Below are 19,480 nucleotides of genomic sequence, written 5' to 3'. Positions count from 1 at the left end.
TGATCCAAAAATGCCCATAATATTAGAGACTGAACAGAGAGCGAGCACCTGGCAACTGTGGGGAGGAAGAACTCCCTTTTAACAGGAAGAAACCTCTGTCAGAACTACACCTGGGGAGGTGCAGCCGTATGCTGTAACTACTTGTTGGGTGAAAGAGAAGAGACCACAAACTGTGGTCCTCTCCCACACAGCTCTGTGTCAAACAAAGTTGTCATCCAGTCTTTAAGTGATGACCTGATGAACCCTGTTTCCAGGTCCAAACTACTCTGCATGTATTAAGGCTGTTGTGTTTTTAACATGTGTTAATACTTTATATCTTCTTCTATTTAATCTGAACAAGCCCCTAAAAAAAGTCAGTGATCACTGTCGGCCTCTCTCGGTTTCTATCATCACTATTCATCTGCAGCATGTTTTAAAGCTCAGTTTTTAAAACCTCACGATGTAACTACAGCCCAGCACATGCAGCAGTACATTAATAACTAACCTCGTATTGTGGATGGATTATCTCAGTTGTTCTCCTGACTGAAGTTTGGCCCGTTTACAGCTTCCTGCCATGCGATTGCATTTGTCCCTAACCATCGGGAACCCTCACGTTAACAGCTGTAAGAAAAAGGACGTTTTCTTTGGACTCTATGGAAAAACCTTAGTACACATCCCGTGATTTAATAGCTCGTAGAAGCACTTTAGCAAAAACTTGAAGTAATTATTTTCTGTATGCCATTATCAGTCTCTCACATCGTTCTTGAGAAATTTTGCCCCACTCTTCATTACAACCTTGCTTCATTTCATTGACGTTTGATGGCATTCATTTATATACCGCTCTCTTAGGGTGCCATCACAGCATTTCAGTTCTTGACTTTGGGTGACTGCAACACCTTGATTCTTTTGTTTTCCAGCCATTCTGTTGCAGATTTGTGCTTGACATCACTGTATTGTTGCATGACTCAGCTTCAACCGAGCTTTAGGTGTTGGACAGATGGCCTCATATTTGATGCTCAAGCACCTTGGTAAACAGAGGAGTTTATGGTCAGCTCAATGTCTTCAAGGTACCCAGTTCCTGTGGCTGCACAACAAGCTCAAATCATCACCCCTCCCCACCACTGTGCTTTACAGATGGTATGCAGTATTTATGCTGATATGCTGTGTTGGGTTTTTGGGCAAACTTCTTCGCCTTGGTCTTGTCGATCCAAAGGACATTATTTCAGTAATCTTTTGGTTTCTTCAGATGCAACTTTGCAAACCAAAGCCATGTTGCCATGTTTTCTTTAGAGACAAAAGGCTTTCAGACAAGCCATAGTTGTTTGGTCTTTTTCTAAATGTAACATGTTTAACATGCTAACTGTAGCGTTTGCAGTTTCCCTGAAGATTACATGGTTTGATTGGGGGTGAATTTCTTCTCCTTTCATAGAGGTGAGGCTGCATAGAGAAAACTTTTTTTCACACCACTGTAAAATGGCTTGTTTAATACATAAAAAGGTGCAGACTGAGATTTGGTGTCATGGACAAAACCTCATGCTGGTTTATAATCAGTCAGCCAGGAAGGGCAGTGGACTTGTGAAGAATGCAACATGTGTCTGACAGGGAATCATCTGTTCTTGCAAGCTTATAGTTCAACTACCTTATTACAAAGTGACATTTGATTTCGATTCTGTTTTGCTGAGATGATGTTGAAATATTTTTATGATTGTATTATTATTATTATTATTATTATTATTATTAAATTCCAAATACATGAAATGTAGTAATAATAATAACAACAACAATAATAATAACAACTGTATTTATAGAGAGGATATCATGATGTACGGAAATAGTGTGTAATTTCGTAATAACAGATTATGTAATAATTAAACAATCATATCTTTCCTAATGGCGGCTAAGAACGCGGCATTTAAATTGTATTCATCGATTAACAATAAACTGTCTGGGAACAGAAAGCGTTTATTTCTCGGCATTTGAGCGTTCCACCACAGGGGAAAAAAATCCGCAAGTCCATTTTAGATCGATCTTTACGCTCATTCATCGGATCTAAAGCTGCTCCCTGACGTAACTTACATTTGTTTATTTATTTACCTCGCAGCGACATCGAGACTACATTTTCTTGTGGCTCCTAATATGAGCGCTTCGGTGCCGCGCTGTCACCAGGGGGCATGCACATAGTAATAATAACAATAATAATGCATTTGAGGAAAGCCTGCTACGACGAGCCTCCATCGTTTCTAGCTCCCCGCACAAACGCCAGCCCGGCCGCGGCGTGATGGAGCTGTGCGCTTAGGTTCATGTGTCCGGCGGGACTGCCCCTGGCTTTTTTTCTGGGGAAGATCATATTGGATCATATTGTTTGCAGGACGTTGTTCCTCCTGCAGCCCCCCCAGTCTATCCCGACGTAGTTGTGAATTGAACATGGCGACTGTACCAGTATATTGCATCTGCAGATTACCTTACGACGTGACCCAGTTTATGATCGAGTGCGATGCTTGCAAGGACTGGTTCCACGGCAGGTAAGTCTCGATTGTTCGCCGTACTGTATTTTGGGGCGGTTTGCATTTGTGGGAAACAAACAAAAATGGCGAGGTCTCGGTTGCGTTTGACAGCTTTGTGGCTCTCAGTCGCCCGTCTACATCTGAAGAGAGGCCGCTTGGAGAAGAAGAAGAAGGCGGAGTTATATATAGCCGACCGGGGTTGTGACATTTTTTCGCGAATAACACAAAACAGATTTCCCTTATTGGAATAAATACGGTGGTTAATGGGAGGATTTCGGTGTGAGCTTCGGCTATTAATTGCACTTAACGGCTCTTTAACATCCCCGCATAGCCCCAGCCTGCCTTCCCGTTGTAAGGAGCGGACGACAGCGGGGGAAGCCTCCGCAAACTCGCCGCTCATTTTTGTGACAAATGCTCGTCCTTCCAGACACGTTAAGGGCAACATTTCGTGCCTATTGCCGGGAAATATTGTCACATTCGAGTCGCTCTTCCAGTTTTCACCGGCCGTGTTAACCGAGCGCGGTGGAAAATCACGACTCGAGTCCGAGCTTCCCGAACTCAGCCCCGCAGCCTTCCTGCCAGGCGGCAGCTATGGCTGACAATAGCCCGTGCTGGATGTCCTAAGCTTCAGCAGCGGAGGGGAAATAATTATTAGTATTGGTTTGACTGGTTTGTCACTAGTGTAGACTACGACTGTTAGCTCATACGTCTCCCCGAGTATAGTGCGAAACGTATCGCCCGCCGCTGCTCATCACTTTCCCTGCTGTACACACACTGTAATGGTCTCAACCAAATCCCAGTTATCATCCTTTCGTTTTTGCCTGCTGTCGTTATATCTGTTCTTACACGAGTCTGTGTCTGGACTGGCCTTTGCTTTGGGGTGTTTAGAGCTGTTCGGCTGCTCACTGCCTGTCTTTTTGTTAACCCGTCATTTGTTAATCGCGTTTCTTTCGGTGAACAAGCCCTTCAGAGCATTGAACAGTATTTACGCGCCTGAACGTTAACCCTTTAATGTTCCTCCGCCGGCCGGCTGCCCGCTGTCTGTATCACACTGTCTAAATCATTCGAGAATTAAGGCATGGCAATAGTCCAAGACCTAGAAGCCAAACCACCAGCAAAATACATGTTGTTTCTCCCCCCGAACATCGTATTTCTGCTTGTGTTATTACCTGCATCACACATTTTCACTTACCTGTCACATTCTGTAAGTTTGTGATCCTGATAAAAAATAGAGCAACTGCATTTTTCAAACCATAAGTATATTTAAAGTGGATTTGCACACACCGTACATTGGCGCTCCAATTATTCAGGCCCCTGAGGTGGACCATCATGAGGAATAAATCAGGTTACTAACATCAGGTTCCCTTAAAAAAAATTTAACAAATGTTGGACCGAGTAATGAATTTCTTCTCAAATTAATATTAGACCACTGATAAATACTTGCATTTTAAAATAATATTCATGTACATGTTCAGCTGTTAGGAGCGGATGTGTTAAGTTCACATGTATCATCAATATAATTATGATTCACAGTCTTAGCATGAGTCCACACATGATGATGTGATGTAACAGAAACGTGAACAAAATCTAATCATTATCATCTAAGTGATCACTGAATCCTCTGGGACTTATACACATGGTGATCCATACATGTATGGGTATCACATATACATTGGCTGTTAGAGTCAGAAACAATCGTTCTACAAAGAGCTGCAGCAGCCTAGCTTTGCCATGTCTGACAACACTCTACTTTCCTACAACCTTTATGCATTCGTTTTTATATCCTGTAGTCATTTTGGTTTGGGCCACAGTTGAGTCACTGCAGTGTTCAGGACAGCGCTTTGGAGATGCTGCTTGCAGTCATGGCACCCAGCTGTTGTTGATCAGGAAACAGTTCAAACGCTAACTGCTCCTAAAACCACACTGTCTGGTTTTCACTGTACATTTCTGTTTTATCTTCATGTTAAATGAACAAAACCAAGTGAGTTAGCCTCGGACTTGTTGCATTTTTAAAATGGCAACTTCTTTTAAAAATAAAAATCAACCTTATAATCAAAGTGTCTTTATTGAGGAAGGCTGCTTTAGTCTGTTTTAGTTCATTATTAATACTCGTGGGAGCTCAGTTTACCACCTGGCTTCAGTCTCACTGCACTTATCAACCTTTGATACAAAAAGCAAGCAGCTGTTTTCAGCAAATAACCTACAATAAACCCACAATTAGTGATAAAGCTAGCTGGTGATGGCTTATCCAAAAAGCAGTAGTTGGAATATTTTTCTCAGGAGGTGGTGATCAGTTGTTAGATAAAAGGAAAAAAAAGTAAAAATAAGGATTTAGAACACGTTGTTACAGTGAAAATAACTGGTTCAGACCTCAGCTAGGTCCTTTCTGCTTAGTTTGTATGTTTGCACTCTGCCCATCCATGGATCTTCTTACCCGTGGATGTGAGCTGGACGGGTGTTCACGTAGAATAAAATAATACCAAAATTCTGAAAATGCAACATGCCCACCAGCACAGAAAAAACAACACATCGAACAGCAAAAACTATAAGCTGAAGATCGCAACTAGTGCAGCTGCCACAACAACTCTTACAGCCCTGATTTATTGATAAGAAGGGCTGTAAGAGTTATATCAGGAAGTAGTTTGTGTTGTTATCATGAAATACATTTTACCACTTTGTCTGAGACACTTGTCATTGCTGTTGTAAAATCAGTTATGATCCAAAGGCTAAAATGTTTGCAGTGGTTAACATTATATATGCTGAAGCTAACATGACGTAACTAATGTTATGTCTTATAGGATTGTCAGTAGGCTGCCTGTCAGTCATCCTAACATCTCAGTCTATGTTCTGTCAACTGAGTATAATGTTTAAACAAATGGTCTACCAACACCATGTCAGTGGCTTAAATCACATTTTAATAAATAATTATGGCTGAAATCATCTAATTCTCTTCGTACTGGCGCTGACTACAAAATGTTTGATGTTGTGACATTCTGAGTCAGCAAGACTGAAAAATGCTATACAAGGCCATTCCTTTCCAAGACAACTGATATGTTGCTTAACTACAACATTTATGTATTTAAAGTCCGTCAAATTGTAACAAAAGCTGTCTTAACCAAATATATCTGGATAATTCTTTATTAAAATACAACATGTTAATATGTATTTCAAGAGAATAGTGTTTGAACATGGCTGTGATGTGACTTGTTATCAGGTATTGGTAAATAATGTTTAAACTAATACTGTAATACATATTATATATTACCTTATTACAATTTTGAGCAATTGTTCTTCCCACTTGATGTTTGCAGTTATTTTGGCGCTGCATGAATTCACTTTATGCTTGTGGTAATTAGTAACAAAAACGTTCTTTACGTTGAATTTGTGCGTTGACCAGCAGCCACGGTGAGTTAATGCATGTGAATGAGTGAAACACTGGCATTAACCATGCTCTGCATTTTCATGGTGTAGTGAAGTTGTAAATGCGCAGAGGGAAAGTAAACAGAGGACAGCCGTCTTAACTGGGGCTATTCTATTCTACTTTAACGAACGGCTGTCAAACTGGAATAAAACCAAGCAACTGAAACCAGGTGTAACCACATTCTTCACAAAGATGTGTGGACACCAGCACTGAAGAAGCCAAGGCTAGGACTGCTAGCACTGCTGGGGTTAGCTAGCAGACAAAACTAATCTGACACTGTGTGCGTTTGCAAAGTTACACACAGCGCGAAGTGTTACATAACTGAGCGACATTTAAAACATGAATTGTTTAACAGGGAAGATAATTAGTGGTTTCATATAGCCACTAAAATGCACACAGTGTATTTGTTTGGACAATGTTGAACTTTGTCTATTTAAAGTGTGTTTAAACAAGTAGCAAAGCAATCAGCAGGAACATCCGTGACACATGTGTGTTTTTGGCCTACCAGAATTACTCCATGAGTGTATCGACAGCTCATCCAGAAGGTCAGTTACCTGAGTTAGTGTCAGTGGAGTGAAAAGACAAAAGTTCAGGTTTTAGATGTTTGGCATAAAACTAACACAGCATTTCATAAAAGAACATGGGGCGATCGTGGCTCAAAGAGTTGGCAGCTCGTCTTGTAATCGGAAGGTTCGGACAGTCTCGGTCGTTGTGTCTTTGGGCGAGACACTTCACCTGCCGCCTACTGGTGATGGCCAGGGGGGCCCATGGCACTATATGGCAGCCTCGCTTCTGTCAGTCTGCCCCAGGGCAGCTGTGGCTACAACTGTAGCTGCCTCCACCAGTATGTGAGAGTGAAGGAATAGTGGAATTGCAAAGCGCATTGCAATTCCACTATAGTGCTTTTTGAGGGCCCCAAAAAGCGCTATAAATGCAATCCATTATTATGATTATTATTAACATCATGCGAACATCCTATCAGTCATAGTGGTGGTAGTGTGATGGTCTGAAGCTGCTTCGCTGCTTCAGGATCTGGACAACTTGCCGTAATTAATAGATCCATGTGTTCTGCTCTTTACCAGAAAATCTAGAAGGAGAATGTCATCAGCTCAAGCACAACTGGGTTGTGCAGCAGGACAAAGATCCAAAATACACAGTGGCTTAGTAAAAGTCCAACTTAAGTCCTGTCGACATGCTTTGCCATGACCTTAAATAGGTCCTTTATGCTTGAAAACCCTCCAATGTGGCTGAATTAAACAAATTCTACAAAGAAAAGTGAGGCAAAGCGTTGTGAAAGACTCATTGCCAGTCAATGCAAATACTTGATTAGAGTTCTCGCTATCAATGGTGATTAGATATATGTAAGGCATTTACTTTATCACACAGGACCTGGTAGATTTGGATATCATTTTTCCTTTAAAATGCATTTTGTATTTACTTGTGTTATCGTTGTGCGCATGTTTAAATTAGTATGACAATCTTAACAAATATGGAAAGAAATCAGGAAATCATGAAAATCAGGAAATCATGTGTTTGTGTTTACAGTGGGGGAAACAGCTTTGCAAGTTTGGTCACTTACAAACAGTCTCAAATTTTATAGTAATGTCATTTTAATGGAAAGAGACAGACTAGCAACCAAACATCCAGAACAAACATGTCACGAAGTTATAAATCGATTTTCATGCAATTGAGTGAAATAAGTATTTGATCCCACAGGATTGGGTGTATGCCACATGGGGACACAGATTACAATCAATCAATCAATTACAGATACTCCTGATCTCAGCTGATGTGTATAAAGCACACCTGTCCACAGAATCAATTTCTTCCATTCCAACCTCTCCACCACCAGCTCAAGACCAAAGAGCTATCAAAGGACATCAGGGACAAGATGTAGACCTGCACGAGCCTGGAAGCACGACGCTTGGTGAGAAGGTGACAACTGCTGGTGCGATTATTTGACAGTGGAAGAAATATGAAATGACCCTCAGTCTGGAGTGCCATACAAGATCTTGCCTCATGAGGATGGACTGAAGTCTCTCGGTGCATGCAAGGCTCCCCTCACTCAAGAAGGCCCATGTACACACCTGTGAACCTGTGCCAGTGAACATTTCAATGATTCAGTGCTATGAATGAAGTGGTTAGATGAAACTAACTCAGCCCATCAGCTATGGAAGAAGAGAAAAGCAGAGTATGATGTAAAGAACACTATACCTACTGTCAAGTGCTTTGGGGCTGTTTTTCTGCTTAGGGTACAGGATGACTTCACCGCATTAAGAAGTCAGTGGACGAGTCAATGTAGTATTCAGTCCTGGACGTGCACCTCCTTCCCTCTGCACTGAAGACGGGTCGTAGATGGGTACTACCAAGGCAATAAAGGAGTGGCTAAAGAAGAAGCACATTAAGGTCACAGAGTGGCGTAGCTAGTCTGCAGACCTCAATCCTATAGACAGTCTATGGAGGGAGTTGAAGCTTTGAGTTGCCAAGCAGCAGCCAAGCAACCTAAAGGATTTCGAGAGTCTAACGCAGGAGGAGAGCAGCGAAATCCTTCCACAGACGTGTAGAAGCCTGATGACCAACTACAAGACGTTCTTACTGTTGTTCTTGCCAACAATGTTTTTTTCACCAATTACTCAAATACCTTTTTCACTTAATGACATACAAATCATTTTATAACTTTTATGTAATGTGTTTTTTATGGATTTTTAAGCGGATATTTTGTCTCTCTCCATTCAAATAAAGCCACAATAAAAAGTAGACTGTTCATTTCTTTGTAAGTGAGCAAATTCACAAATTCAGCAGGACATCAAATAATTATTTCCCCACTTTTTAAAAAACATTTTCTGATTAGATCTTTATTGTCATTGAACACCGAGCATTGAAATGAGTTAGGAGCTTCAGCAGTCTTCAGCATAAAGTAACATTATAAATTAAAGAAAGAATGTATGGCAACTTGATAATTTAGCAATTATCTGGCAGCTTTTTGAAATCTGATGAATTAATAGCAATTACTTATTAGCCAACATGATTGTTTATACATGTACTTATCGTATTTAATCATTGCTCCCTGCCTTGGCACACACTGACTACACAGCCCTCCAATGCCCTTGAAAACCATCTCTTTCACTTTTTTTTAAATGATTGAAACTTTTTAATCCTTTTTTTTGGGGGGGGGGGCATTTTGCCTTTATTGGGTAGGAACAATGGAGATAGACAGGAAAGCGGAGAGAGATAGTTGGGAAGACGCAGCGCTGGGTCAGACTCTGGTCATGTGGTAGCAGCCTGCTGACCCAGTAAGCTAAACTGGTGTCCAAATTAGGGCTGAACGATTATGGAAAATAATCTAATTGCGATTTTTTGCCCCAATATTGCAATTGCGATGTGATATGCGATTATTTTTTAAGGTCTTTGTCTTCTGTATTATTAAACAAAGACAAGCAATACATCATATAGTATGGCCAATACTATATCACATTAATTTTAAACTGTTCTTTCCTGGAAGACAGACCTCTGTTATGATGACATGAGGTGATGCATGAATTGATGACTGACATTTTTATTTAACTTCTTCAATCACAACAGTATATTTGAACATACACAATAGTTTATTTTTAGCTTACAAACATCTGAGCATAAAGTGCTGACAAGGAACCCTGGTGTAAACATTAAAATGAAAGTCAGTACAATGTGCAGATTGCAGAAATATACATAAACAAAATCAGTGGCTTTACCACACTCAGTTTTTCGACATCTGTGAACTACTAGACAGTCATTCAATTAAAAAATAATATTAAATAAATAAAACTAATAAATAAAAAATACACACATCTTACTGATCTCTGCAGTCAGTAACATTACACATAAAGTGCAAACATAATAGCAATTGTATAAACACACACACAAACACGCCTTTAAAATTTAAAGGCGTGAAATTGGACGGTCTAGTTCTGATTAGCGTCACCGCTGTCTCGGTGGAGTTTAATAAACTCGGCCGTCTGCTTCTTGCTATCTAAAATATAACCAGACACTGGTGTAAATTCTCGACTGTCTCATACTTCTGTTTAATAAGTTTTCTGTTTGACGTTTAGTCAGCTGTGTGAAAACCAAGGAGGAACCCACCCGGGGGATTAATAAAGTTTTATTTTATCTAATCTAATAACTTTAATCTCAGCCAAACCGATTTACTCACGAACAAACAAAACACTGAAAAAAGCCCAACAATAACATTTTTAGGTTGTCTAAGTGACTTATATATTACGTTTAACCCGAGCAGCGAAACTCCGCGGTGATCTGAAAATGATGTGCCGGGAGTTGTGCCGTTATCGCAAATGCGATATATCGTTCAGCCCTAGTCCAAATGGTTGCAATTTTCCTCAGAGCAAACAAGTCTCAACACTAAAAGCAGGTTTTGATGACTTTGAGCTTTGTTTAACTTATTGAAAACATGCCCTGCAGCAAATCTGCACTTTGTTGGACGATGTTCAGTGTGACGTATTATATGGAACAAGATACAAAACCTTTTTTTGCTTATTAGATAGATGTTATCCTCACAGCGCCAGACACTTTACCTAATAAAAATATATGTTTATATATTTTGATGTACTGTAAGAAAACAGATTCTGCGAGCTGGTGATGGAGACTTGATTTCAAGAACATGCCACCTGTAAACGTTTGCTTTATGATATAACGTCTTCTTTCACAGAATGGCTTCATCAGTGCGTCCTGGCGTTGACTGTGTTAAAGCTTTAACTAAAACCATGGTTTTGGTGTGGTCATTGCTTAGAACCACAGTTGCATTATGTGTCATTCCCACACTAGCCACAGGGGAAGGCCCCCTTTGACCACACTGGGTCCTGGGGAGTTGCTGTACAATAGGTTTATATGAACTTCTTACTGCTGGATTGACTGTGGTAAAATAAATGCACTATTAAAGCTAAACAGAGAGTTCAAACAGGACTAAAGCTCACCGGCTTTACATAGCTGGATGTATGGGGACTTGCATAGTACAGAAACAGTTGTCAGCAAGTCTTGCACATAACACAAGCCGAATTCAACACATCCTGCAACTGCTTCACAATAAAAGCCTGAGGAAATTTGCTGAGCATGCAGGTGGCAGAACATTTAAAGCTGTGCTCTGTGTGGGGAGGGAGACAGAACAAAAGACATGCTGTGGAAGAGAGCCAACGATGAATGATTAAATAATTAATTAATGTTTAAATGCAGAGAGGTGTATAAACACATAGTGAGAAAGGTGACTGGAGAAGAAACACTCAATGGAATCCCCAACAGCCTAGACCAATTCCCGCATAATAAGGGAGGATTCACAGTCACCTGATCCAGCCCTAACTATATCCTCTAGCAAAAAGGAAAGTTTTAAGCCTGATCTTAAAAGTAAAGAGACAGTGTCTGTCTCCTGAATCCAAATTGGAACCTGGAAGAGTGCTCTGACAGCTGCAAGCTATGCCTATAATTCTACCGTTAAATATAGTAGGAATCACAAGTAAAGCTGCAGTCTGAGAGCAGACTGCAGCTCTAATAGGGTGATATGGATATTAAGATAAGACGGGGCCTTCCTATTCAAGACCTTGTATGTGAGGAGCAGGATTTTGAATTCAATTCTGGATTTAACAGGAAGCCAATGAAGGGAAGCCAAAACAGGAGAAATCTGCTCTCTCCTTCTAGTCCCTGTCAGGACTCTTGCTGCAGCATTTTGGATTAATTGAAGGCTTTTCAGTGAGTTTTTAGGACTTTTGATAATAATGAATTACAGTAGTTAAAGTTGGGAGTCATCTGCATAGCAGTAGAAATGTATGCTCTGCCTTCTAATAATAGTGTCTAAGGGAATTGTGTATAATGTAAACAGAATTGGTCCTAGCACTGAACCCTGTGGAACTCCATAACTAACAAATTGGAGTCTATTAGATTGCAGCGCAGTACCTGTAATACCTACAGCGTGCTCTAATCGCTCTAATAGGATATTATGGTCGACAGTATCGAACGCAGCACTGAGGTCTAGCAGGACAAGCACAGAGATGAGTCCACTGTCAGAGGCCATAAGAAGATCATTTGTAACCTTCACTAAAGCTGTTTCTGTGCTGTGATGAGCTCTGAAACCTGACTGAAACTCTCCAAATAAGCCTCTGCAGATGATCTGTTAGCTGTTTGAAAACTACTCTTTCAAGGATGTTTGATATGAAAGGAAGGTTGGAGATTGGCCTATAATTAGCTAAGACTGCTGGGTCTAGAGCTACATTCTGTATTACACATAAAGTAAGATGTCCAAAAGTTTATTGGTATTAGAAGATATATAAGACTAAGACAACAGAGAGGACGCATTTTGTATTCAGAAAATGAATATCACTGGCTTTTTAAATATGTTCAGCTTGATTTCTTAAGGTTACTCTGCAACTCAGAAGAGCAAAGTGTGTAGAATGGGGATGTCAAACTAGTCTTGAACCACATACACCCTGCTTTGGTCTCATGTGGGCTGTATAAAACCCAGTAATGTTTCTGTTATTTAATTGTTTAAAACTTAATTACTTTCATCTTTTATGAATGGCCATGTGTCAGGTCCTTATCAGTAGGAAACATCCAAAATTTATGCCATTCATGCTCACGTTTTCCAATTCCAGTGTGCTGGATTGGAATCTGTGCCAGGACACCCCTCTTCAAGAGTGTAGTTCATTGTAAAGTAGCTCGCTTTTGTTTGTTATACTAAAAAAAAGTCATGACAAAATAATCATAAACGAATGTATTATTTTGTATTTCTTTATCTAACCGTCTTTTTCTTCTTACTAACCATTTAAATGCTTACACATTTCACTTGTCTGGGACTTTGATAACAAGTGGCTGTAGCTCAAGAGGTAGAGCACGTTGCTTCCTAGTTGGAACATTGGTGGTTTGATCCTTGACTGCATGCCAAATATCCTTGGGCAAAATACTAACCCCAAGTGAATGTGCATGAATATCAGTTTGAAAGCATAGAAAAAAGTTCTATTGTGAAAGGGTGACTGAGGCATATTGTATTGAGTGCTCAGGTAGAGTAGAAAAGCACTTTATAAGAAGCAGCTCGTATAGTATTTTACTGAACCCTATGCTCATTTCCAGTTTGCTTATTGTAGGTTTTAAGGTTGGGCAATTGGACAAATATATCGACTATCGTTGATGGGCTGCCCTGTCGTTGATAGTTTTTACAAGGGCCATTTATTTATTTATTTGTCCATGAGTAATTTTTTTGATAATGTTGGTTGAAGCCAACAGAAGCAGTCAACAGAAATAAATAATAGCGCTGTTTTAACGGCACCCTCCTCGGAGTGCACTCAAATGCAGCAGTGATTCATTTACTCAAACTCATAACAGAAAAAAGAACAGCAGTAGCCTATGTTCAGAAAAAAAGCCTTTTATTTAAATAAAAACGTATCTGTCACTCGACACACACTCGACCAAACAACAAATTAGCTAAAAATCAAAATGTCTCTTCCAGCAAACATTAAAAAAAAAATCTCCAACGTAAACATAAGTCTTTTGTGCGATTTGGCGCATCTCAAATAAATAAATAAATAAATAATCCAAAAAGTAGCTACATTATTACTGAAACAAACAAGAAAAGAAGGTAAAATATTCCCTCCAAACAAAATGCATGAATTCTTTGACAGGAAATCAAGCATGTTTACTTTCTCAGGTTTTAGCAGTGTGCACAGGTGGTTAACAACATTACCAGCGGTGTTGAAGACGCGTTCTGAAAGTGTGCTTGTTGCTGGTACACGCAGATATTTTGGTGCCATGTGTGACATCAATGGGAAACGTTTTTCATTTTCCACCAAACCAGTTGATTGTCTTCTCCATCTATGACCATCTCGCTGAGATAACAGTCCATTTCTCCTCCAGTGTGCAATTTGGTAATTAGTTTGTCCATGTTTGGACTTCTGTGTTCTAAACGCACAAAGTCCATGCATGATTACATTGCTCTGCCCATCGAAAAGTCTGCGCGTGCGCGACTATATGACCTATCGTCGGCTATTGGACTGACGATTGTTGGCTGCAAAATTTTACATATTGCCCAACCTTAGTAGGTTTGTACTAAAATAGCTTTGCATTAATCACACTACACAGTAGGGGTTGATGGTGTCATCAAGCTGCGCCTGTTTTTGCGCCTGTTTTGGCCGAAAGCATTGCAGCGGCTGCAAACAATATCATCTCCAAATAATGCCGGGCGACAGTAAAAGCAAAGAGACGAAACACGTTTTGGAATATGAGAAAAGCCAAAAACTGCACTTCCTCCACTTCCCTACCTTTGATTCATTAATGTTGAATTCTCTGGCAGCTGCTCTATTCCCATGTTGTTGCAGTATATTAATGACTAACCTCGTATTGTGGATGGATTATCTCAGTTGTTCTCCTGACTGAAGTTTGGTCCATTTACAGCTTCCTGCCATGCGATTGCATTTGTCTCTAACCATCAGGAACCCTCACGTTAACTTTTATCGAGTGGAAAAAAGTTAGTGTTCATCCTCCAGCTTCACTGTGTTTATGTTATGCTAACATAGCTGTGTTGCTAGCAATCACGTAGCACAACATTATATAGCAGCTAGCCCAACTTCAGTAACCCTAAAAAAGTCACTGCTGTTTATTTTTCTGTCTTCTTTTATGTTGGAAGTGGTAGCAGAGCTGTACGTTTAATCTTTTCAGAAATCTCTCAGTCAGAACATGGTATGTCATGTTTAGGTGGAAACTAGCGAGCTAACTTCCTGCTAACTTCTAACTCTGTTAAATTTAATAAATTCTGTTTTCATGGATGCCTGGATGTTAAACTTAATTGTTAAACCTGGTAAAGCAGCAACGCTGATGATTTTATTAAAGATGAAAGAATGTAGACAGTTTTTAACTCTCAGTGATGCAGCAGTGTTCGTTAGACTTTGGGACCTGAAGTGGATGGCGTTTTGGACCCAGATTACTCTGCGAGACTGCGATAGCTGTCATGCTCTGACAATCCATCAATCGGTGCAGCTTCGTAGCTTAGCAAAGTCGTACTAAAACAGTTTTAGATAGATTTTTGAGCGCCATGTACCACATAGAGTCGGTTTGAGGTCAGTAAGCACAACCAGAATTCATAAATAAGGCGCACTGTCGATTTTTGAGAAAATTAAAGAATTGTAAGTGCGCCTTATAGTGCGGAAAATATGGTATATAGAAGAAAAGAATATATCACGATATATATCGTTACCGCACATGCTTCAAATTATACCTCAATATGGATTTTAGGCCATATCGCCCAGCCCTACTACACAGGAATCCTTGTTGTCTTATATTCTATATTAAGTATACACTTGACCACAGTGAGATACATACTGTGCACTGAATTGTGTGAACCTGTGGCAAAATGAAGAATGATATTGTAAGCATCAATGCTGTGCCTCACACAGGAGGGTAAAAGGTCAAAGTCAGTTTCAGAACTGCTCAAATACAGCACTCACAAAGAGATGAAAGAACTTTGGTGTAGCTCAGACCTGACCCAGGTTTAAAAATACATCCTGCTCTGTTACAATCACTTTGTAAACTGAGGCAGCAACAGGTAACATGAGTGTGAATTCAGTCTGTCACTGTGAGACGTGTCGATAATTTCCTTTGTTACTGAAAATTGTGCACTTTTCACATTTAGTATGGATTTAAAGCCACTGATGTGAAAATGTCATGAAGAGCCATGTGTCCCTCTGTCCAAACACACCCACCCACTCTTCTGTGTGACTTCAGTGGATGTGAGAGGGCCTGGTAGTAAAGCTGTGGAGCTCCCACAAAGAGTCAAAAGAATACATTGTGTAGAAACTCCCAGTTCACCGAGTTTGAGAACAGCGGCTCCAAACGGGAGGAATTTGGACTTGCAGGAGTTAGAGAGAGAAGGGAAGAGCTGCGCATCACTGTCATCATAACAAACCACACTAATGCTGTCTTGAAATATCTTTCAGTTTTGGTGATTTTTCCTTTGCTGCATTTGAGCTGCAAAACTCTTGTTTTTTTCTTCACTTCAAAAGTGCAACTTTTGCAACAGCAACAGTCATTTTCTCACGACTAGCAGTTTGCCCTTGTGCTAATTCAACCAACATTTCCTTTTACTACAGTCGTGCTACAAACCACAGAGCTACAATATAGACTGCGTCTGCATCTGTGTAGATGGATATTTATAGGCTACTGATACATGTTCCTGTCCTGAGGTCTTGATGGCCCTCTGCTGTCTGTCAGCGTAGACCATGCATCACTTCAAAGGACCATGCTGATGTTCTTTGGTTGGTGACCACGCTGGAGTGTAGATTTTTCTTTCCTCCTCTGTCACTACAAATTCTATTGTAGACGTATACAAAATCGATTTATATGCATATGCTGTTAAAGAGCCAGAAGAAAAGTTTTGAATATTTTTCAGTAATTTAGTAATCAGGTTTTTTCAAAAGGCAGCTTCAAATTTTTTACTTTTAACTGTTTTTTCACTTTTAGTCTTTTTACTGAAAAAGACGCCACCATGAGATGTCATGACCTCACATAGACCTAAGTATGTAATAGATAAATAATCAGGAATTCTGGCATTTTTTAATGTTAACATCTCATGAAATAGCAAAAAATTTCCTTTTTAATTTACTATTTATTTTATCCCATCTTCTCTTTTTTTACAGTTGAAAACGCTGAAAGCTAAATTTGCTGCACAAGCAGTTTTTTATAATGTGGAAGAACAGACCAGTTGTTGAAATTGTACTTCATTTTTGGAATTAGGATGATTTAATCCTAATTCTTAAAATTTACATTTCCAAGATGAATAATCTACCCAAACTTTTTCCTCACAGCCATTGGCCACAGCCAATCACACTTTTACTTTAGTTCATGTGCAGAAGGCTGTTCCTCGCCATTAAAAAGTATTTCCTCTCTCATTTCAGCTGCGTCGATGTTGATGAAGACGATGCTCCAGACATCGATATTTATCACTGTCCAAACTGCGAGAAGACCCACGGCAAATCCACATGTGAGGAGTTGCACTGATTCAAATGATTGAAATTCGCTGTGGTGTGATCATTCCACATCTTCTCATTTGCTGGAACAATTTAGATTTGATTGCTGTCAAGTTCTGACTGATTCTTTCTGTTTGCTCTCTAGTGAAAAAGAAAAAGAACTGGACCAAACATGACACAGGCCAAAGCACCGATATCAAAGCTGTTCAGAACGGCAGTCAGGTCTTCATCAAGGAGCTCCGCAGCAGAACGTTTCCGAGGTAAAAACACAGAACAACTCCTTACATGAGAACAATCGCATTACAGTTCCTTTTTTCATGTTCTTCCTCTACAGTAAGAAAACTTTAGGCCTCTGTGAGTTCTTTTTTTGTATCTTTTAAATTTATTTTGGGTTACACTTTGTTAAACAGACAAAATGAAAAGTCAGTCTTGACAGTTCCATAAGGAGGGTTAGAAGTGAAACTGTGAAACCAGCTGGTCGACGTTAAGAGATGAAAAAGAAAATGAAAACTTAAAACCAGATGAGTCTGGTGCTGTCGGAGGTTTCTTCCTGTTAAAAGGGAGTTTTTCCTTCCCACTGTCGCCAAAGTGCTGCTCATAGGGGGTCATATGATTGTTGGGTTTTTCTCTGTACGTATTGTTGTAGGGTCTACCTTACAATATAAAGTGCCTTGAGGTGACTGTTGTTGTGATTTAGCGCTGCATAAATAAAACAGAATTGAATTGATTGCTTGACTGTATCTGGCCACACCCCTACTGACCCAGGCATTCATACTATAAAACATCACACATGGGATTTTGCAATGTGAAAAGTGTAAACAAATCAGTGTGTGTCATGTTTATTTTAACCACAGCTTCATAAGACCATCACCTGGTACAGTTTATTGTAAAGAACAAATTGACTTTCTTGCTTTAATGTGTTTGAGACCATCAGATGTGTTGTGCTCAGGTGGTGTTGTAAATATGTGGCTCGACTTAAATAATATGAGATAAAATGGTGAACGTAAAGCTTTCTTTATAATTGAAGTGATCATATTTATGACTCAAACTGATGAAGGAATATTGCGTGTATTGTTCCGGGTTTGAATAACTCCACTAGGGGGCACTGCCTGGTAACATTTCAAAGACCTGCTTTCAGATAGTGTCACATGCTGCTCACATAGAGCTCAGATGTGATTCTGTTTCTTCAGCTTAGAGCACATTAAGGATGTTCTCTCCTCATCTGGCTGTGTGTGCTTATTAGTGCTGATGACATAGTGGTGAAGCTCAGTGGCAGTCAGCTGACCATGGATTACCTGGAGGAGAACGGCTTCAATGAACCAATCCTGGTTCAGAAGAAAGACGGTTTGGGCATGTCCATGCCCGCCCCCACCTTCTACATCAGTGATGTGGAGAACTATGTTGGTAAGAACATCTGTCACCAAACCATACACACTGAAAAAAAGGGATTGGCCAGCTCTTGGATTTATGTAAGCATCTTGCGTGTATTTAACACAATTGCCTCATGGTTTAAAGTTAAGTGTAACTATATAGTGTAGAAACTACATAATGTGCAGAGCGGGAAGATTAAATTGTTCATATCATGTTCGAATGAAGTAAGTCAATAATATAGCAATGTTAAATCTTGCGACACTGCAAGGGATTTCAGTCTTGCACGCTTTGGATCGTGGTTTGAGGAAGGCATCCATCTCAGTCAAGTCGAACAGCTGCCTCTACTTTTTTTGGTAAACCGAAAGAAGTAAATTGGGTGGTTGTTACATTAAAAAAAGTCTACCTTGTAATTTGAACACAAAATTTTCATGTTTCTATCTTGAACGTAATTAAATCATGTAGGATCTGTACGAAATTCAACAACTTAATTTGTTCTTGTTGAGATGACCTGATACAATCTAGTAAGAGTGGTTAGTTGCTGGACTCATGAACATTAACAAGATCACATGAGATTTCAAACTGCAGGAAAATCACTAGAACGTCTTGATGCATTCTCAGTCATCCAGGAAAGTAAATCTCCAAAAGTTGATTCTGTTCATCTGGACGTAGCATTCTGTGGGATGAGTGACGAAATGTTTCTCCCACAAAACGCTACGTCCAGATGAACAGAATCAACTTTTGGAGAAAATCACTAGAGTTACAAGAGGCAGACAACTACACACACACACACAGAACGTGTATGCTATTGCTTTTTATTGTGTTTTAACATGTCAAGGACAAAAACGTACAGAAAATTCTGCATCAAGCCTTGAAATCATAGCTTTCCTACTTATGTCCAGCCTGGATTGGTGACATGGTGGTTAGCGCTGTTGCCTCACAGTAATAAGGTCCTGGGTTCAAATCCACAATATGGCTAGTTTGCACTGATTTCTCTCTGGGTATTCTGGTGTCCTCCCACAGTTAAAAGTCATGCAGTTACAAGAGTTAGCTTAGGTTGATTGGTGATTCTAAATTCACCATAAATGTTAATGCGAACGGTTGTTTGTCTCTATGTGATTGACTGGTGAGCTGTCCAGTGTGTACCATGCCTCGTAACCTAGCCCCCCTGCAACCAGGATAATGATAGGAGGATGTTAGTTGTTGTAGACCCATTC

General features: G+C 39.9%; 1 protein-coding gene across 2 annotated transcripts in view; it reads left to right on the top strand.

Moving 5' to 3' along the window:
• The first annotated feature begins 1,862 nt into the window (after positions 1-1,862).
• phf2 (PHD finger protein 2) overlaps positions 1,863-19,480 on the top strand; it is a 41,240-nt gene continuing 23,622 nt past the window's right edge. Inside the window, exons 1-4 of one of the 2 annotated variants that reach the window (XM_082533550.1) lie at positions 1,863-2,501; positions 16,824-16,909; positions 17,041-17,155; positions 18,139-18,299. In XM_082533550.1, coding sequence (XP_082389676.1) covers positions 2,404-2,501; positions 16,824-16,909; positions 17,041-17,155; positions 18,139-18,299 — 460 coding nt within the window. In that variant the 5' untranslated portion in view covers positions 1,863-2,403. The remainder of the gene's footprint in view (positions 2,502-16,823; positions 16,910-17,040; positions 17,156-18,138; positions 18,300-19,480) is intronic. The other variant, XM_082533549.1, reaches the window with a different exon arrangement.

The sequence above is a fragment of the Aulonocara stuartgranti genome, assembly GCF_965226115.1.
Source record: "Aulonocara stuartgranti genome assembly, chromosome: 5".
NCBI classification, from domain to species: Eukaryota; Metazoa; Chordata; class Actinopteri; order Cichliformes; family Cichlidae; genus Aulonocara; species Aulonocara stuartgranti.
The sequence above is the reverse complement of the archived record's forward strand: the minus strand, read 5'-3'. Positions and strand labels throughout refer to the sequence as shown.